The sequence below is a fragment of the Juglans microcarpa x Juglans regia genome, chromosome 4D (assembly GCF_004785595.1).
Source record: "Juglans microcarpa x Juglans regia isolate MS1-56 chromosome 4D, Jm3101_v1.0, whole genome shotgun sequence".
NCBI classification, from domain to species: domain Eukaryota; kingdom Viridiplantae; phylum Streptophyta; class Magnoliopsida; order Fagales; family Juglandaceae; genus Juglans; species Juglans microcarpa x Juglans regia.
The window spans coordinates 22086570-22105786 of NC_054600.1; the positions used below are offsets into that span (position 1 = coordinate 22086570).

General features: G+C 37.2%; 1 protein-coding gene across 3 annotated transcripts; it reads left to right on the forward strand.

Moving 5' to 3' along the window:
- The first annotated feature begins 1033 nt into the window (after window positions 1-1033).
- LOC121259273 (protease Do-like 2, chloroplastic) lies at window positions 1034-19111 on the forward strand. 3 transcript variants are annotated; one of them, XM_041160806.1, is made up of 22 exons: window positions 1034-1328; window positions 1590-1761; window positions 1911-1961; window positions 2704-2777; window positions 2979-3042; window positions 4392-4436; window positions 7656-7763; window positions 8341-8418; window positions 8515-8581; window positions 8763-8821; window positions 9025-9124; window positions 15960-16039; window positions 16241-16297; window positions 16747-16850; window positions 17021-17108; window positions 17220-17305; window positions 17425-17449; window positions 17565-17636; window positions 18042-18092; window positions 18171-18231; window positions 18308-18670; window positions 18869-19111. In XM_041160806.1, the coding sequence occupies exons 1-21, from the start codon at window positions 1153-1155 to the stop codon at window positions 18550-18552; spliced, it is 1863 nt and encodes a 620-aa protein (XP_041016740.1). In that variant the 5' UTR covers window positions 1034-1152; the 3' UTR covers window positions 18553-18670; window positions 18869-19111. The 3 variants fall into 3 exon arrangements, with proteins under 3 accessions (XP_041016740.1, XP_041016737.1, XP_041016738.1); XM_041160803.1 differs by having other exon boundaries at window positions 1035-1359; window positions 1583-1761; XM_041160804.1 differs by lacking the exon at window positions 18869-19111 and having other exon boundaries at window positions 1035-1359; window positions 1583-1761; window positions 18308-18825.
- The last annotated feature ends 106 nt before the right edge of the window (window positions 19112-19217 follow it).

Consider the following 19217-nt stretch of genomic DNA (forward strand, 5'->3'; position numbering starts at 1 on the left):
AAAATTACAATCCAAACGCTAAAAATACCGACATTAAAATTCTAACAGTACCAAATATGATAAACACACAATTACATAAATATGATAAATATACATTGTAATAATATTAAAGTTACAATCTCAAATATGATAAACAAACATTGTAAAATATTAATGTTACAATCCCAAATATGATATAAATGTAAATTAAACTTTAGAGCATTAACATTGGTCTAGTCATATTTGCATAATATGGCCCTAAAATCCTCCACATTGGCTTATACATATCCAAATATTTAACTACCTATGAACAGTACTTATCCAAATTTAGATAACCACTATTCACCATACAAATCATATTTTAATCATTATTTCTCTCTCATCCCACTCTCTCTCTCACAATTATTTCATTTTCTCCCTCCTTCAACAACACAATAAATCTTCACTAGCACATTCATTTTATTATAATAATATATTATATATATTTTTTATTATTGCATTTGTATTATTAATGTCAAATGTATGTAGTGGATGCTAATTGTAAAAAATATATAAAAAAATTGATTTTAGCAAAAAATTAATAATAATAAAATAATAATATTTTGTCTCAAATATACATAAGCCAATGTGAAAATTTTGTTTGAATGGCAAAGTGGATATGCAAAAGAGGTGATTTTGCATACGCATATGCATAGACCTATGCTAATGCTCTTAACGGGTCATAATGGATTGACCCATTAAGCAATTGTGTCTTAATAGGTGCCTTTTTACCCAAACTCGTTAAAGCCATACCCAAACCCGCATTTATCATGTCGTGTTCGTGTTGGATTAACAGGTCGTGTCACATATTGTCACCCCCACATCCAAACTTATGAGTATTCATGATGCGTGTCATAGGGCTTGGTATTTCGCTTTATTAAAAGCCCATCTCTTTTAAAGTGGGCTTCGGCCCACACCTACGTAAACTAAATTACCCATATAACAAAGGAATGGGCTCCACCAGCTAACAAGGGAACCCAATTGGTTAAAAACACCGAGGCGCCAAAGGCCCAAAACTCATTAGACCTAATCCTAATCCAATTTCGCACACAGGATAAGGGAAAACCGAGAAAACAAGCTCAAAACACCGCTGAAACTGGAACTGGTGCTCCAAGCTTTAGCTTTGTGCTTCAAATGGCCGCTGCAGTCACCAGTTGCTGCTTCTCCGTTCTCACCTCCACCGTTAAATTCCGTTCCTCTCTAACCTCCCAACGCCGCTTCGCCACTTCTCAGGATTCCATTGCCTCTATCTCTCCCAAAGCTTCCGATCACAGGCTCAAGGCTACAAATCCTAAAAGAAGCCCCTCATCGTCATCTTTTTCCCACAAGCCCATCAGAGAGGTAAGCCTTAAATATCTCTCATTTTAGATGTTCGATTTTCTTTGACATTATTGCTTAGAGCTACATTTAGACCTTGTGGAATGAGACGATTTGAAGTAAATTTGGAATACGATTTATAACATAAACAATCTGCGTCCGTTATTTAGAAAGAAGCTACATTTTTTAGTATTGGTTGAAATTCCTCTTTTTTTATTTTTAAACTGTTGGGTTGCTATCAATGCAGAAACAAGCTGTTCCCCCAAGAACATTCCAGGAAGATCAAACGATGGCAGGAATTATTCGTCCGCTGATGAAAATAGTGGAAGAGGGGATAGGGGGCGTGTGCAATCAACATCTTTTAAATCATTTGGCATGCAAAGAAAAGACAACAAGGACCTCCTGTTTGATATGAAGGAGCAGCTGGTACTATCTATTTAGAATTTGGTTCTGATTGGAAATTGATAAATACTTCCTGGCTGCAGGATTCCTTGGTCGTTTCCTGTCACTCTTTTATCATACAAGTTTTTTTTTTGATCGAATTTTATCATATAAGTTGATTGCATACATTTCAGGTTGAACCAGAGAATTTTCAAGATACAGCTTTTCTTAACGCTGTTGTGAAGGTAAGAGTTTGCAATCATTGTTTTGAACTCATGCACTCAGCTTAGTGACGGTAGAAAACATTTCACGTATCTTTCCTTCATATATCTATGTTTGGAGTGGTCCGTATTGTTGTGGTGACTTCCTTCCTCCCATTATGTAACCTTAGATGCTAAGTTCACCTCGATGCTTTTGACAATTTGGCCTTTCGAATATATCTTTTACCATTACAACCCAATCTGAATTCTTTTGACTTATGATAAATACAATGAACTTTGTAATATTACCCTATATAGTCTACAGTTTTCTTTGAAAGATAATCAATCAGATTATCAACACGTTTGGGTCTTGGGAGTACCTACAGTGCACAGAGTGCATTGCTGGGCTATGCCTTTTCCTATCAATAAAATTGTACTGATCAGAAAAAAAAAAGGATGGGTGAAGAATGTGTCCTACGTTATTTCCAAGTGCAATTGATTCTGCTTTATAAGTGGACTAGATTTGTATAGCTGCTTGCATGTTCACTTGGAGAGAGTTAAGGGTTACAGTTCTAACCATTGAAGTAATAATTTACTTGTAAAAAATGATTGGAGTAACCATTAACAGATGTCGTAATTCCTCTGTGTATACAAACACTTTTGCTTTGTACTCAATTTATTGTCAATGTAAGTTCATCTGTTTAAACTCTGTGTGTAGAATCAGTCCATACTTGCTTTATGGTTATTTTTTATCTTTTAATTGGATGTCTTATTTTCATTTATCTAGGTTTACTGCACCCATACTGCACCAGATTATTCCCTTCCTTGGCAAAAACAAAGACAATATACAAGCACTGGAAGGCATGTTTTAAACCTTTTGCTATTAGTTATTCTTGAAGAATGTGAAAATTAATTTTCTTTTGAAAAATTCCAACACATTGAAGCTGGTTTCTTTGCTTCGTTCAAGTTTTGCTGTTCATCCATTGTGACTCTCATTAACAATAGTTATTCATTACGACATATCATATCTTTTTAATATATTCTTCTCTATTTTTTATGCAGTGCTTTTATGATTGGGGATGGAAAGCTTTTGACGAATGCACATTGTGTCGAGCATGATACACAGGTATAAGATGTCCAAAAATTATGATTACCCTGAAACCAGCTGTATATAAAATCACTGTCTAGGATCAAATTCTGATGACTTATAGTGTGGAGACTTGGCCCTCAAGGAAGCTTTCGTAAAGGTATTTAGTATAGCGCATGTGTAGGAGGCCTTAGTGGATAATGCACTAGAGATCTCCAGTGAATCCTCTTAGTGGAATGTGAGTTTTTTTTTTAGTGTCCCATGATTGGGAGATTGATGCCTTCACAAAAAAGTTTCAATCGTTGGTACTCCACTAGATTATGTATCGGAGGTGCAGATAAGACTAATTGGATCACTTTCAAGAATGGAAAGTTCACTATTTAATCTTTCTATCATGTCTTGTGCCTCAGAACAGTAGTTCTTTTCTTTGAATGAGTATTTGGCAGATTAAGGCACCTTTGAGAGCAGTTGTTTTTGCTTGGACAGCTCTTAGGAAGATCCTTACCATGGATAACCAAAGAAAACTATGTATCATTGTAACTTGTATGTGCAGAAAGAGCTATGAATCTGTAGGCGGCCATATACTCCATTGCAAGAATGCCAAAGCTTAATGGAATGATTTATTCGGTAGAATTGGGTTGGTTTGGGTTATGCTTAGAAAGATAGTATCTATCTTTGCCAATTGGGGAGGGTTATAGGACTGCCCACAAATTGCAGCAGTATGGAAGATAGTCTAATCTACTTAGTGTGATGTATTTCAGGGAAATGAGAGATTTTTTTTTCCTTGTAAAAAAAGGAATTTTTTTCTACTTATCTGGGCAGCTGCTATATATTTTAATGGGCTGATTTCTCATTGCCCAACATTGTACTCCAACCCTTCTCTACCTCTTTCTATTTCTAGGTTACCACTGCCCAGATCCAAGATTGGTGGATTTACTAGACGTGACTTCTTGAATTCTGTCCCACAAGCTGTGATTTTCTTGTATATTTTTCCATTCCTAATTAGGTGTTCATCTTGTACATGTCCTGTGTGGGTATGTCCTTTGCATTTTTTTAATGAAATATTCAATTACTTATAAAAAAATATATAAATAACTTGGACTTAACTTTTCAAATGCACATTAAAACCATGAATGCAGTACCTTGTATACAAAGCCCTAACTTCTTGAGCGTCACTTGGATCATTTCAATGAAACATTTTTGTTTAGGAATGAGGAGGAGATTCACAAATCCGCTTGCTAATTCTAGTACACTTTGCATCGGTGTTCATTTTGATAAGATATTTATTTTATTTTCAGAGTACGCTTTTATTAGTTTACTGAGCAATGTCTGGATTATGATTCATAATTTGTAAACATTTTCATTATTTGTTATTTCAATGATTTCAGGTTAAAGTTAAGAGAAGGGGAGATGATACAAAATATGTGGCTAAGGTATTGCTTATAAATTTGTTACCACTGTTCTTTCTGAGTATGCTCCTAAAATTGACGACATTTGTGATGCTTCTCAATGATAATAGCATATCATGATTCATATCTCGGGTGTACTTGGGTTGCGCTCTTTTGCACTTTGAATAAATTTGCCTTGCTTATTAAAAGAATTTAAAAATCTTGTTGCAGCCGAGAATCCTAAAGTAGTGGTATTACTTTATTACCTTCATAGTATAGATACAAAACCACACAACAAATTACACGTGGAATCACATTGAGCATGGATATCGCTATCAACGGTTTGGTTGTAAGGATCACTATGATATAAGTTTATCAAAAGGGTTTTGTTTCTTAAAACTATATGGTTGGTTCAAATAGGGGTGGCAATATGTGACACGACCCGTTAACCCAACACGAACACGACACGATAAAAGCGGATTAGGGTTTAGCCTTAACGGGTTCGGGTCAAAACGGGTTGACCCGTTAAGACACAATTACTTAACGGGTTGATAACGGGTCAACCCGTTTTGACCCGTTATGAAAGTTAAAATTACAATTATACCCTTACACTTAAAAAATTAAATTGTTGGGATTTTAATTTCGATATTTTTATTGTTTAGATTGTAATTTTGGACTTGCAGTTAGTTTTATATTTTTTATAGATATTGTGATTTTAACATTTATATAAAAATATGCTAAACTTAACTAGATCAAACGGGTTAATTTTGGGTCTGTTCAATCCATTTACATAAACGGGTCAAAACGGGTTGACACAACATGACCCGTTATGTTAATGGGTCGTGTTAGGGTTTGAGATTTTGACACGATAAGTTTAACGGGTCGGGTTAGGGTTGGCCTATATAATATAATATACACGTCTTGACACGACACGAACACGACCCGTTAATACGATTTAACACCCCTAGGTTCAAAGAGACGGCGTAAAATCGAGCACAATCACTCGTATTGAGAGTAACTGTCAAAAGATAATGTGGAAGTTGAAGGCCAAAAGTAAGCAAATATTTACATGATATAAAATTATTCCTGAGCGAACATTGTCTTTAATGACGTGAGGAATTTGTTTAAAGCTGATCTCCCTGTCAGCGATTATTTTAGGCCATGTAGGATTCTTGACCATTTTTTAGTAATTATGCTTTTGTTTATGTATCTAAAGTCAAACTTTTTTTGTTTGGATAAGTAAACAAGATATATTACTCCAAGAATAGGCCTAGCCCAGTATATACAAAAAACAACCCTAACTAGGAGGGTGCAAGGGAAACAAGAAAGGAGCTTGTGGTCCTTAAACTAAATGTTGTTCAATTTTTTGTTAATGTCTCATTAGCCAAGCAAAGTAGCTTGGGCTCAGTATTTTAATTTTTCAGTTTTAACTGGTAGGATCCTTATTTGCATTGATAAGATGAAATTATGATCCTAAGTTACTTCATATATGTTTTTTTTTTTTAAAGTAAAAATTAAGATAAGGGATTTCATATATGTTTTATATTAATGGTCTTTCGAGGGACTTGAATGTTCTCGACTTCCATTACTTAAGAGTGCTTTGCTTGTTATGTGGGCAAATCTCATTGGTTCATAGCTGTTAAATTCTACTTAGGGCTCGTTTGGACACTTAGGGGATGTTTGGAAACAATTTCCATCTCATCCCATCTCATCTCATCTCGTCTCATTCCATCTCATTTCCTTCCCAAATATCTTTCAAACTAATCATTACAACTTTCTCAAATTTTCAAACAAAAAACAATTCAACTTTTTCAAATAAAAAAAAAAAAAATTTTTTATAATATTTTAACTTTATAATATTTTTATTCAACTTTTTTTCTCTCATTTTTCAAAACCCAATAACTACTTACCTCAAATCATCTCATTACTATTCACAAACCATCTTACTACTATTTACAAAATTTTTATCTCATCTCATTCCCCAAGCATCCCCTTAGAGCACTCCCAATGGATTTTTCATCCCATCCTTTAAAATACATAACCAAAATCCATTTTTTCTATTTTATATACTGACTTTTACAATATACTATACATCAGTTATCTATTTTTTCTTTATATCATTTAAATATATTTTTTTATTTATTTTAAATATTTTCTCAATCTTCTCATATCTTTTAATATTTACAATATCTCCCCATCTTCAATATCTTCATCACCCGAAAACTGATATGTAACAAAAAATATCAATGGTAATGGTCTCTGAAAATAGTTTTAATAAAAAGAACACTTGTCTTCTTTTTTTTCTCCACCCAAGTAAGTGAAATTCTTCAAAACTTTCTCAGCAGCCGAACAAAGCCTAAGTAAACTGTAAGACTAGCAAAGCAAATACATACCAATTTATTCTAATCACAGAACCGAGGAAAAAAAAAGAAAAAAGAGAGAAAGAAAACTAAAGGAACACCCAAAAAGAGCAAACCCAGATTAGTAATGAACTTTGCATACTCAGGCACAACAGCAGCGCAAGGAAAAGCTTGCGCCAAACAAGAAAACAGTGAGATTTCTCTAAAGTTCAGCAGTGGGGAGGAGAGAGAAACAAATTAAAAATGTTTTACATGTGTGAACAATATCCTCTAGATGTAGCGGGATCACTGTAGCAAAATGGAAAATGAAGATGAAATACAACATCCATTGTACGTCCTTTTTGAACAAATTTCTTTATATTTTAAAGAAAAATGTATTTTACAAGAGCTATTGAGAGTGCTCTTAGAATATCTCAGAATTCTGTGAATAGCAGTGAAATAGTTTGAGTTAAGATGTTTTTGCATTTTGGAAAATGAGAGAGAAAATGTTGAATAAAAATATTAGAAAGTTAAAAAATTGTTTGAATATAACTTGTAAAAAAATTGTTTGAATATAATTTTTTTATATTATGTTTGTTCTGAAATTTGAAAAATTTGTCTTGTTTTTTGTGTTTTGTTTGGAAATTTAGGAAAGTTGTATTGGGTTTTATGTTTGGATATGATTAGATAATGATTAAATGAAAAAGTTGAAGATTTGAAATTGAAAAGTGTTTTGTGTTTGAATGATGTTTGGGAAGGAAATTATGAGAATTTTTTAGAATATCTTAGAATACCTCGTTACCAAAACAAGGCCATAGTATATCCTCAAAATTGTTCATATAAGATGCTATAAATCTTATGCATAGTACAACTTTGATAAGATGTTGCTGGTCAGTTGACATTCCTCATGGTGACATTATGGCAGGTTTTAGCCCGGGGTGTTGATTGCGATATAGCTTTGCTTTCAGTGGAAAGCAAGGAATTTTGGGAAGGAGCAGAATCCCTCGATTTTGGGCGCCTGCCATGTCTTCAGGTCTAAATCACTCACTCCTTTTCATTAGAGGCACATTAACATTTGCACTTATTTTTTCTTTCTCTTTTTAATTTCTTCCATTTGTATCAGTCCATGCATTTTGATTTGACAAAGAATTCAATAGCCACCAGTGTGATAAACAACTTTTGAAGAAGAGCCTAGATACCTAAGGAACAGATAATTGCTCAATTAAAAAGCTTTAAAAAATTGGCAGGCCTTGGATTGAATTGTTCACCTTAATTGAAGGAATGATTTCCCGTTTAGTATAGTAACAATGTTTGACCAAACAACCATGGCTTTATTGCATAATTAAAATTTCACACTCTAAAATTGAGCATTTACTTTGTTACTCTCTGAACTCGAAGCAATCTATATATTGCACGATTTAAAGGCTATAACTGTCCACCTGATCCAAACTTGAAATCACATGTTACAGGGTTGAGTACATTTCCAATTTGTTAATCTGGTAGTTTCTCAGAGTCATAGTTTAATCTGATAGTTCTCTTTGTGTGTGATGAAAACATCCCTTCCATGCAAATCTTTTAAGTTGCTTTTTGTGCTGCTTCTTAATTGACAGGATGCAGTGACGGTTGTAGGATACCCCCTTGGAGGAGACACGATATCAGTGACGAAAGGAGTTGTATCACGTATAGAGGTTTTCTAGTCATTTTGATTGCCGTGGTTATGTCTATCCCAAATTGGCATCAAACAGATAGAGTATCAAGTTTCTTACCAAACACTATATCATCAGGTTACGTCATATGCTCATGGGTCATCTGATTTGTTGGGAATTCAGATAGATGCGGCAATAAATCCTGGTAGGTAAAAGAAGCTTCTCCAAATGATGGAATTTCCTTTTGGAAGGCATTTATGTTCAACTGCTAAAAATTACAAGAACCGCCCCCCTCTCTTTCTCTAACTATCATTAGTCTTTTTGGTAGGTCTAAGCATTATTCCATATCTTTGTGATAGCAACTGCTTATACTTGCTAGATTTTAGGTAATAGTGGTGGCCCTGCATTCAATGACCAGGGGGAGTGCATTGGAGTGGCATTTCAGGTATTGTATTAGTGTTTACTTGGTCTTAAATTACTTGCATATATATATATATATATATATATATATGTCTCTATACCTTTACATGTGATATTTCTTCCACTTGCCATCTTTGGCAAATTGCACGTGTTTATTACGGGACATCATTTTCTTAGTTTTGTTGACTGCTCTTGGTCTATTATGTTTTTATGAGATGCTTCCTTTAGGTTTACAGATCTGAAGAGGCTGAGAATATTGGATATGTGATTCCAACTACAGTTGTTTCTCATTTTCTTGAGGACTATGAAAGGAATGGGAAATACACTGGTGAGAAAATCCTCTTGATCATCTATATCTGGGGCTTTTCTAACTTCTTCCCCGTTTGATCTTTGTATTTATAGGCATGATGGATTTCAACTAGGAATGGTAGGGATGTAAATTTCACGTTTTTAAATAATGTAAAAATTTATTTTAAACGACTATTAAAGTGTCTTCCTATTATCAATAAAATTCTTCATTACTTGTATAAAAAAGGTGTCTTCCCATTTCTGGTCAATTTCAGAGGTAAAGCTATTCACTATCAGAATAACATATTAATTATATTTCTGTTCCTTTGGGCAGCTTCTATGGATTGTAATGGGTTGAGTTTCCATGATTTTCCTGTCTTGTTTAATTTAAGTTAGGTGTTCCTCTTGAATACTTCCGGTTACTTGGGCTATGTCTGTTTATTTGTCTAGTTTGACTTGTTTTGTAGTAAAATTTTCAATTGCTTATAAATAAGAATTACACTTTCTGTACATTCTCCTTAAAACAAGAATCACGTCTTTCTAATCTGTTCTAGTTTCTCCTAAGGTTACACATCAGCCATCTATAGACTATGGCTCAGGACCTGTGTTCATCAATGTGTGGTGGCGTAAAATGTTGCAATTTATATGTAGAACATGTTCATCAGTAAGAAATTAAAGGAAGTATTAGACTCATGAACTAAAAACAAGACATGAGTGTTTTCTTTCTTCTTTTTTTCTTTTTTTTGACATAAGTGTTTTCTTTCTTTTTTCTCTCCTTACACCTTCTCTGGTCTCTTTTGCTTCATGTCTCTGATGAATCTTGCTGGTGATAATCATCATTACTAGTCCTACTGTAGCAGTTAGATAGAGGTGCAAGTTTGAAAGGATGGGATTAACGAAGGTTGTTCTGATTGAAACTAAAATATTCAAGCTTTTAGTCGAAGTTGGTCGTTTTATACACATTATAGAATGAGGGAGGAAGGTGACTAAAGAGCTGATATTGGGGTTACCAACTGCTTTATGGGTTGCACAAACCTTAGAAGAATGCTCAAGGTCGAATGGGGACAAGGAGTTCATCAGGACATCCAACTTAGGCAGCAGTGCTTTTATAGCACAGAGATCTTCCAATGTATATGGAAGGTACTTGATTCTAGTTGAGTATAGAGGTGGTGGTAGGAAGAGCCTTATCATCATCCCCAAAGAAATGGAAGACCAAGGGTGGAGGAAGATGTCTATGGAACTGTGTGGGCTATGTGGGCAGGAAAAAATGAAGCAAAGGAATATGGAGGGGTTGAAAAGATCAAACGGAAAATCAGCAAGCACACAGGTTTTGTGGTGGGGGGGGGGGGGGGGGGGGGGGGGGGGGGGGGGGGGGGGGGGGGCGGGGGTTGCATTATAAGACGTATGCAGAGGCTGGTTCATGCTTAGTGCTAGCCATTAACGGTTACGCTGGGAAAATCATGGTGAACTCAAAAGGGGACAGATGCAGAACTAGAGTGCGAAGGGCAGCATGGGTATTTTGCAGCAGGAAAAACTTACCATTTGTGAGACTTGCAGAGAGAGGAGGTTTGAGGCACTGTTAGCTAACAAAGCTTACACAGGAAAGGAAGGTGGCCTTCTGACCAAGGGCAAGATGTAGAAAGGAGGACTTTGCACACCCTCAAAGAACTGTTGGACTTGAGAGAGAAGGTCAGTGGTTTAATAAGCTGGGTAATCTAGGACATGGGCCAAGATATGGGCCTGGGATCGAGTCAAGCAAAAAAGAAGGCTATTGGCAAGGCATGGGCCTTGAGTTGTGAAAAGGGAATTGAAGGTTTCGGTGCTGCACACAGCTCATGGGCTGTGAAAGGGAAAATGAAAGCCCACAAGGCTAAGGGCACTATGACCCAGCATTGGCGGGCAAAACCACGAGCTTTTCGAGCTTTGAAGTTGGGTGCTCCTCTGGCACTCTCAATAACCCAAAGGAGGCAACTTTACTCCGACCGAGAACCACACACACAAAAACCACCAAAGGGCCAAGGTGAGATGGCGGCGAATGTCCTGGCAGCCGGCACCGGCGACAAAAAGTAACAATGCTGCATCTGGTTTTGTACCAGAAAATGCTGCCCGAGAGTCTCAAATGGAGGAAAACTTCATTCATCGTATCACCCCAGAAAGCGTCGTCCTTGATATTAGCATAAGTATAAGCCTTGGAAAGGATCAAACAGAAGGTGGAGCCTTTGAAGTGGGTAATACGAAGGTCAAGGAAATCTCAGACAAAACAATGGTGGTATACGACTTAGATGGGGTCGAAGGAGAGCAACGGTAGGTGCTAAGCTATGTCTCGGATGGGTTGGGTGAGGTGCAACCAGATCCTCTTGGCAGTGATGAGGAATACTGGGAAACACCTACACCACTGAATTCTTTGCACCCAAGCAGTAACATCCAGGTCTCAGGTTGGGTCCTAGACAAAGCTAGGGAGCTCCATTCAACAGGTGTGGGGATATTGTGCGATGGTTTTGAGGACCAATTTATAGCTCCCCTCACAGCTGTAGAGGCTGGACAGACTCACTCTTCACCAAGTGAGATCAATACAACAAAGTAAAGAGCAAGAGAATTAAAAAGGGTCAACTGGACAGTCAATGATAGAGCAGGAGAGAGGAGTTCTAACCGTGGAAGATCAAAGGGAAGGGCAACGGATGTTGTTTTATGAAGCCGAAAATTTTATCTTGGAATGTGAGGTGGTTGAATGAGAAGGAAAAGTGCCTCAAAGTTAGAAACCAACTTCTTAATTGGAAAGTGGACATAGTTTACTTACAAGAAATGAAATTGGAAACTATCCCCCTAAGCATTATTAGGAGCTTGTGGTGTTGTAATCAAGTAGGGTGGCATTATTTACCATCCAATGGAGCATCGAGTGGCATCTTAGTGATGTGGGATAAAAGAGTGGTGGAAAAATTAGAAGATTGTATAGGGGAGTATATGGTGGCGTGCTCGTTCAAGAACGTTGAGGGTGGATATTAGTGGGCCTTTTGCAGGAGTCTTTGGTCCTAATTTAGATCGTGCAAGAGGCCCACTATTATGGGATGAATTGGCTGGCCTAAGCAATATATGGGATTTACCTTGGTGTATTGGGGGCGATTCTAACATTACTCGATTCCCGAGTGAACAATTGGATGGTACCAGCTTCAATTCACCAATGGTAGAATTCTCTAACTTCATCTATGAATAAGATTGATTAGATCTTCAACTAGCAGGTGACACTTACTCTTGTTCAAGCAACCGAGAACACCCCTTTTGGTCAAGGATTGATCGATTCCTAGCATCACCTGCATTGGAAGTACATTACCTGGAACTTATCCAAAAGAGACTTCCCAGATTGTGCTCATATCACTTTCCCAGCCTTCTTGATTGTGGAGGCATTCATGGTGGCCCAAGACCCTTCAAATTTGAAAATATGTGGCTGAAATCATATGATTCTCGATCGAGTTTGGCAATGGTGGTCCTCTTATCAATTTCTTGGTACTCCACGTTATATCTTGTCGTGTAAATTGAAGTTGTTGAAAAAAGATTTGAAGGCTTGGAATGAACAAGAGTTTGGCAATGTGGAAGCTCAAAATTCTACTCTCTTTGAGGAACTCAAAGGATGGGAGGGAGTGGAGGAGGAGAGGGTCTTGTCTGAAATGGAGAGGGCTCGTCAAATTCAAGTATTCGCGGACCTCGAAAGGGTTTCTCTTTTGGAGGAAATATCTTGGAGACAAAAGTCAAGAGCACTTTGATTGAAAGAAGGGGATAAATGCGCTAAGTTTTTCCATCGGGTGGCTAACTCGCATAGGCGGAACAATGCCATAGAGACGTTGACGGGATGGAGCAGTTTCTTCCAACCAAATTGAGTTCACAGAACACATCGTCAACTATTACACGAGCTTGCATTAAGAGCAATTCTCTTGGAAACCGAGAATAGATGGGCTTCACTTTGATGCTCTTGACTTGCAAGAAGCAGAAGAGCTTGAGAGGCCTTTTTGAAGAAACATAAATTAGAAAAGCGTTAAGAAGCATGATGCTCCAGGTCTGGATGGGTTTTCTATTGCTTTTTTCCAAACTTGTTGGGAAGTGATCAAAGAAGATATAATGGGGTCTTTCATGAATTTCATGAAAATGTTATGTTTGAAAAGAGTCTCAATGCAACATTTATTACTCTCCTTCCAAAAAAACCTGGTGCTATAAAGATAAAAGATTATCGCCCTATTAGATTGTTGAGCGGAATCTACAAGCTCCTTTCGAAAGTTTTGGCGAATAGATTGAGCATGGTGGTTGAGAAGCTAATCTCAAAGCCTCAAAATGCATTTGTCCGAGGTAGGCAAATTCTTGATTTGGTGCTTATTGCAAAACGAATGCCTGGATAGTAGACTCAAGTCGAGATTGACGGGCTCTTGTGTAAGCTTGATATGGAGAAAGCTTATGATCAAGTCAATTGGAGATTTTTGCTTCATATGCTCGAAAGATGCGGCTTTGGTTCGAAATGGTGTTCTTGGATCAAACATTGTATCTCTATTGTTTGTTTTTTTGTATTGGTGAATGGCACATCACAAGGCTTCTTTAAAAGCACACGAGGTTTGAGACAAGGTGACCCTATATTTCCGCTACTTTTTGTTTTTGTTATGGAAGCTTTTAGCAAGATGATTTAAGGGGTTGTGGAGGGCGGGTTCTTATCCGGTTTCTCAGTGGGGGAGGTAAATACAAGCTCACTTCTCATATCTCACCAATTGTTTACTGATGATACCCCAATCTTTTGTGGCGCTAGTCATGATCAAATCCGAGCTTTGAGGGCACTCCTTTTATGATTTGAAGTTGTTTCAGGGTTGAAGGTGAACTTGGCTAAATCAGAAGTAGTCCTAGTGGGTAACATTCCGAATGAGAGCATGGCTAACAATTTGGAATGCAAGATATCCAAGTTGCTGATGAAATATTTGGGTCTTTCTTGAGGTGCCCCGTTCAAATCAAAATCTATTTGGGATTAAGTACTAGAAAAAATGGAGCGGAAACTGGCTAGTTGGAAGAGGATGTATCTATCCAGAGGTGGTATGGTTGCTTTAATCAAAAGTACTTTATCCAACTTGACAACCTATTTCCTATCACTATTTTCGCTTCCCACCAAGGTGGCTTTATGCATGGAGAAACTTCAACAGGATTTCTTTTTTTTTGGGGGGGGGGGGGGGGGGGGGGGGGGGTGAATGAGGAATTTAAATTCCACCTGGTAAAAAAGGGCCACAATGTGCCAGCCTATCTCGGAAGGAGGATTGGGAATCTGACATTTGCTATATTTTAACAAAGCCTTGCTTGGCAAATGGCTATGGAGATACCACAATGAACGAGGAACATTATGGAGAGCTGTCATAGAATCGAAGTATGGTGAACCATGGGGAGGACGGTGTTCAAATGAGGTAAATAGAACATATGGGGTTTGGTTTATGGAAACACATAAGAAGAGGATGGGACACATATTCAAGAAATATCCATATTGAGGTGGGTGATGAGTCCAAAATCAAATTTTGGCACAATATATGGTGTAGTGATGCAACACTCAAGGAAGCTTACCCAGAATTCTATCGCTGAGCAAGGATGAAAGAGGAAGTTGACGCTTTCTCGGAGTTCTATGATCTAGTGTTCTCTACCAGTATAATGAGGGGAGCTGAAGACAAGATCTTTTGGCGCCCTTCTAAGAAGGGGAAGTTCACAGTTTGCTCCTTCTATCATGCCATGATCATGCATAATACAATGTCATTCCCATGGAAGAGTATTTAGAAGACAAAAGCACCTATGAAGGCAAATTTCTTTGTATGGACAGCCTCATTAGGGAAGATCCTCACAATGGACAATTTACGAAAACACCACATCATAGTCATGGATTGGTGTTGTATGTGCAAATAGAGCAAAGAATCCATAGATCACTCTATTAATTCATTGTGAGATTGCTACGACCTTGTGGAATGATTTCTTTGCTCGGGTGGGGTTAGCTTGGATGATGCCAAAAAGGGTAATCGACCTCCTAGGTTCTTGGCGAGGCATCTAGGTAACCCTCAGATCGCAAAAGTGTGGAAGATGGTCCCAATTTGTCTGTGGTGGTGTATTTGGAGGGAGAGGAATGCAAGAAGCTTTGAAGATTGAGAGCGGTCAATGGAAACGCTTAGAAGTTTATTTTTCAATACCTTACTCCATTGGTCGATTGTTATTGATTTTAATGGAATGTCTTTTCATGACTTCCTTGTATCGCTAAACTTGCATATATAGGCGATGCTCTTGTATATGTCCCGTATACTCCTCCGGCCTATGGCTACTTTATCCTCAATAAAATTTTGTTTATCGATAAAAAAAAAACAACTAGACTTCAGGTGGGTAAAGTGTAACTTTTTAATCCACTGGTTGGCAATTCGAACTCAAGCCAAATACAGTGGGTCAGGTTTAATTTCCCCTACTCTGTAATGGTATCTTTTGTTTTGCTTGCTAGTGTTTCCCCTCTTTTTTGTCATTTTCCGGTAAAGATGTTTCTTCATTTAAGTTTTTTTTCTTAAGAGGATATATGCTTACACAGATGTCTGTGGATCTTTGTGCCTACTTGCATTTACACACAAACTCTTGATTTAGAGTTAGAAGCCAAGATAAATATAACTAAATTATGGAAGTAATAGCTTATACGAAAGAAGAGATACGGACATAAGAGATCTTAGTAGCGTAAAAATCTATTTTCCACACACAGTGCTTCCTTTCATTATTTTGATTTCCTCCTACTGTTTTAGAAAAATATTATCACTTAGTGGTGGCTACTTTGTAATTAAGCTCAATCATATCATTTGTCATGAAAATGACTAAAGACTATACAAAATGTTAACTTCCAGGTTTCCCTAGCCTTGGCGTGTTGTTGCAGAAGTTAGAGAATCCGGCCCTACGTGCGTGCTTAAAAGTACAGTCTAATGAGGTATGTTTCTTCACCTTTGTTCAGAAGGTTTTCTAGAATGAGTAAAGTAATATAAATTTCTATAAAGGTTTGCAGAGATATGAACTGGTGTGGATTCCACAAACAGAACATTTTATCCTTGTCTGCGTGCGAACTTGGTAGCCAAATATCTGCCGAGTAGTTTAGGTTTCTCACATGTTTTGTTATATCTGGCATCCGTAGGGTGTACTGGTACGGAGAGTTGAACCCACTACTGATGCAAATAAGGTCTTAAAGGAGGTATGATTTCCATTTTGCAGCTTCCAGAACTTGATGCACTTGTGTTGCATTCTTACATTCTGAAATATTCATGTTATATTTATGAATTCTTCGAGAGCTGTTTTATGCAAAGTCAAAAGCTGCAATAAAATGAGAAAAGTCAATGGAAATCATATGCTATAATGAAGAAGCTATTATATTTGGGTCCATCTTGGACTGAAACTTTATAATCCAACTCATATATCCATATCAAGTATGGATCCTACCTGCATTATCCTTGTTTTTACACGTGATTCAATTGAACATTCCTGTAATTCTTCAGAGTTTTCTTGTCCAACAGAGAAACCTTTCTCACTGATAAGAAGAAAATGCTAATTTACCATATTTGGGCACTTTTCTTTTTATTGTGTACCAAACAATGCTCAATACTTCAAATGTTAGGGACTTTAAATGTACTTGCACTTTTCCAGGGGGATGTCATTGTAAGCTTTGATGATGTTCGTGTAGGATGTGAAGGAACAGTGCCATTCCGATCAAATGAACGCATTGCATTTCGCTACCTAATCAGTCAAAAGTAAGGGCCCTAATTCTCTGCCAAGGAATTATTTAACTCAGTCCAGTTGTTCTTTTCTCATCACATCATGCTCAGGACATCCATCCCCATTCATTTTTGCAGTTTTTCCCCCCTGTAATTTGGCATCCATGATGATGTTTGTCCTTGTTAATGATAATTATCTATTACAGATTCGCTGGTGATGTAGCAGAACTTGGTATAATTAGAGCAGGAAAGCCCATGAAAGTTCAAGCGGTTTTGAATCCACGAGTGCATTTGGTATGCCATTATCATATTGATATGTATTTATTGATTGAATGCATTTATGTCACTTCTAAGTTTTCATTTCCTGATGCTAATTAATGTGGTTACTTATTCCCTCACGTAAAGGTTCCCTATCATATTGATGGAGATCAGCCTTCTTATATAATAATTGCTGGTTTGGTGTTTACCCCACTCTCGGAACCACTGATAGAGTATGTTTGTCCTTTTTTTCCCCTCAAGTTCCTGGCACTCTGCAAGTTACAAGAACCCTTTCTATATCAACTGATTCTAACAACTAACTATCTCTTGATGTATTTTATTTTTTCGACAGCGAAGAGTGTGAAGACTCTATAGGGGTGAGTTGCGAATTATAAAAGATACCTTTAACTAAAATTGTTCTACAAAGTAATATTTTATTACAAACATGCGTGGTTTTTGTTTTTAAGTTTGCTTGGTATTTCCTATGGTTAGTTGAAACTACTGGTAAAGGCACGTTATTCGTTGGCAAGGTTCAAAGGGGAACAGATTGTGATCTTATCACAGGTTAGCACATAAATCATGTCCTACATGTATAACTGAATGCTATTTGTCTTCTGCGTTTTTTTTATATGCGTAAGAACTGGCAGAGGTTATATATCCTGATTATATCTTAATTTCATTTGTGAAGAATCATATTAAATTTGAATTGAATCACTGTTCTTGTAATTTTTATCACTATGGATGGGGGTGCCCTTTAACCCAAGGGTGAGGGGCATGCTGAGATTTTACTCTAACCCAATGTGATAAACCAACAGCCTCCACATCCAGCCTGAGTTAAACCCCTACATCCTTTTCAGCCCCTTATCACCCCTGTTGATTTCAAGCTCACATCACTTAGCTTGTCAGAGATGAAACTCGATGACTAGGTGTCTGTTCAACAGTTTTGCTGATCTTCTTTTACATTCATAGGTCTTAGCAAATGAAGCGAACATTGGATACGAGGATATGAGCAATCTGCAAGTAAGTTATCTATTACTTCTTATAACTTTGACATGCACTCCCACTTCCATACATATTCTCAGGCAAAAATAATTGCAGGTTTTGAAATTCAATGGAACTCGAATAAAGAACATCCATCACTTGGCACACCTCATCGATTGTGAGTGCAAACAGCCCTCATCTGTTTCCCGTCATTCTTGTCGTAATCTAATATTTTTATGTCTGCCCTTCATCAGCATGCGAGGATCAATATTTAGTTTTTGAATTTGAAGACAACTACATTGCTGTTTTGGAGAGGGAAGCAGCTACTGCTGCTTCATCCTGCATTCTCAAAGATTATGGAATTCCCTCAGAAAGATCTTCTGATCTGTTGGAGCCATATTTAGATTTAGGGGGAGACAACCAAGCAATAGATCAAGATTTGGGCGAGAGTCCGGTTTCAAATTTGGAAATTGGCATAGATGGACTCCTCTGGACATAATTACCTTATGTTGAGAGGTCGATCTCAATTTTCTCATAGCAGCCAAACTTGGGAAGCGTAGGCCAACAAATTGGTTACTCCGAGGATGTGCTCATTTTTCCTGCTGTAACATTTTGAGGTATTTCTTTTGTCTTTTGTTATAACGATTTTTTTACCTCTATTATTTCAATTAGGTAGAGCATGATTTATGTAGAAGTTATTTCCATTGGCTCTGAAAGCAGTGTGATGTAATGATTTCAATAATGACATTGTTAAATAAGGCATTACGAGTAAGTTTTCATGTCTCTTTTGCTAAAATATCGGTCCTGTTCTGCAGTGACTTGCACAAGGCTTAACATTATTATGCATCAAAAGATGGATTTGTTGCAATGATTGCCCGTTAAAGATTGGTCTCCAGCTACCACAAGCGTGCGTCTGTTATCTCCCTTACCACAGAAGGGGAATGGAAATGTACCCTAAAAGGGTGAAAGAAGGGATTATCATTTCAAATTTGAAAAAGAGTTTCAATACTCATGGATTGTCATAGTAACTTGGCTTGACGACACAGCCACTTTTCACAGATGTTTCTGAGCCAGGAACCCAAGCAGTCATTGAAAGCGACAAACTATATCATATGATAACCGAGTTCCAAAACTGACACATTCTGTGTCACAGCTCAAAAATTT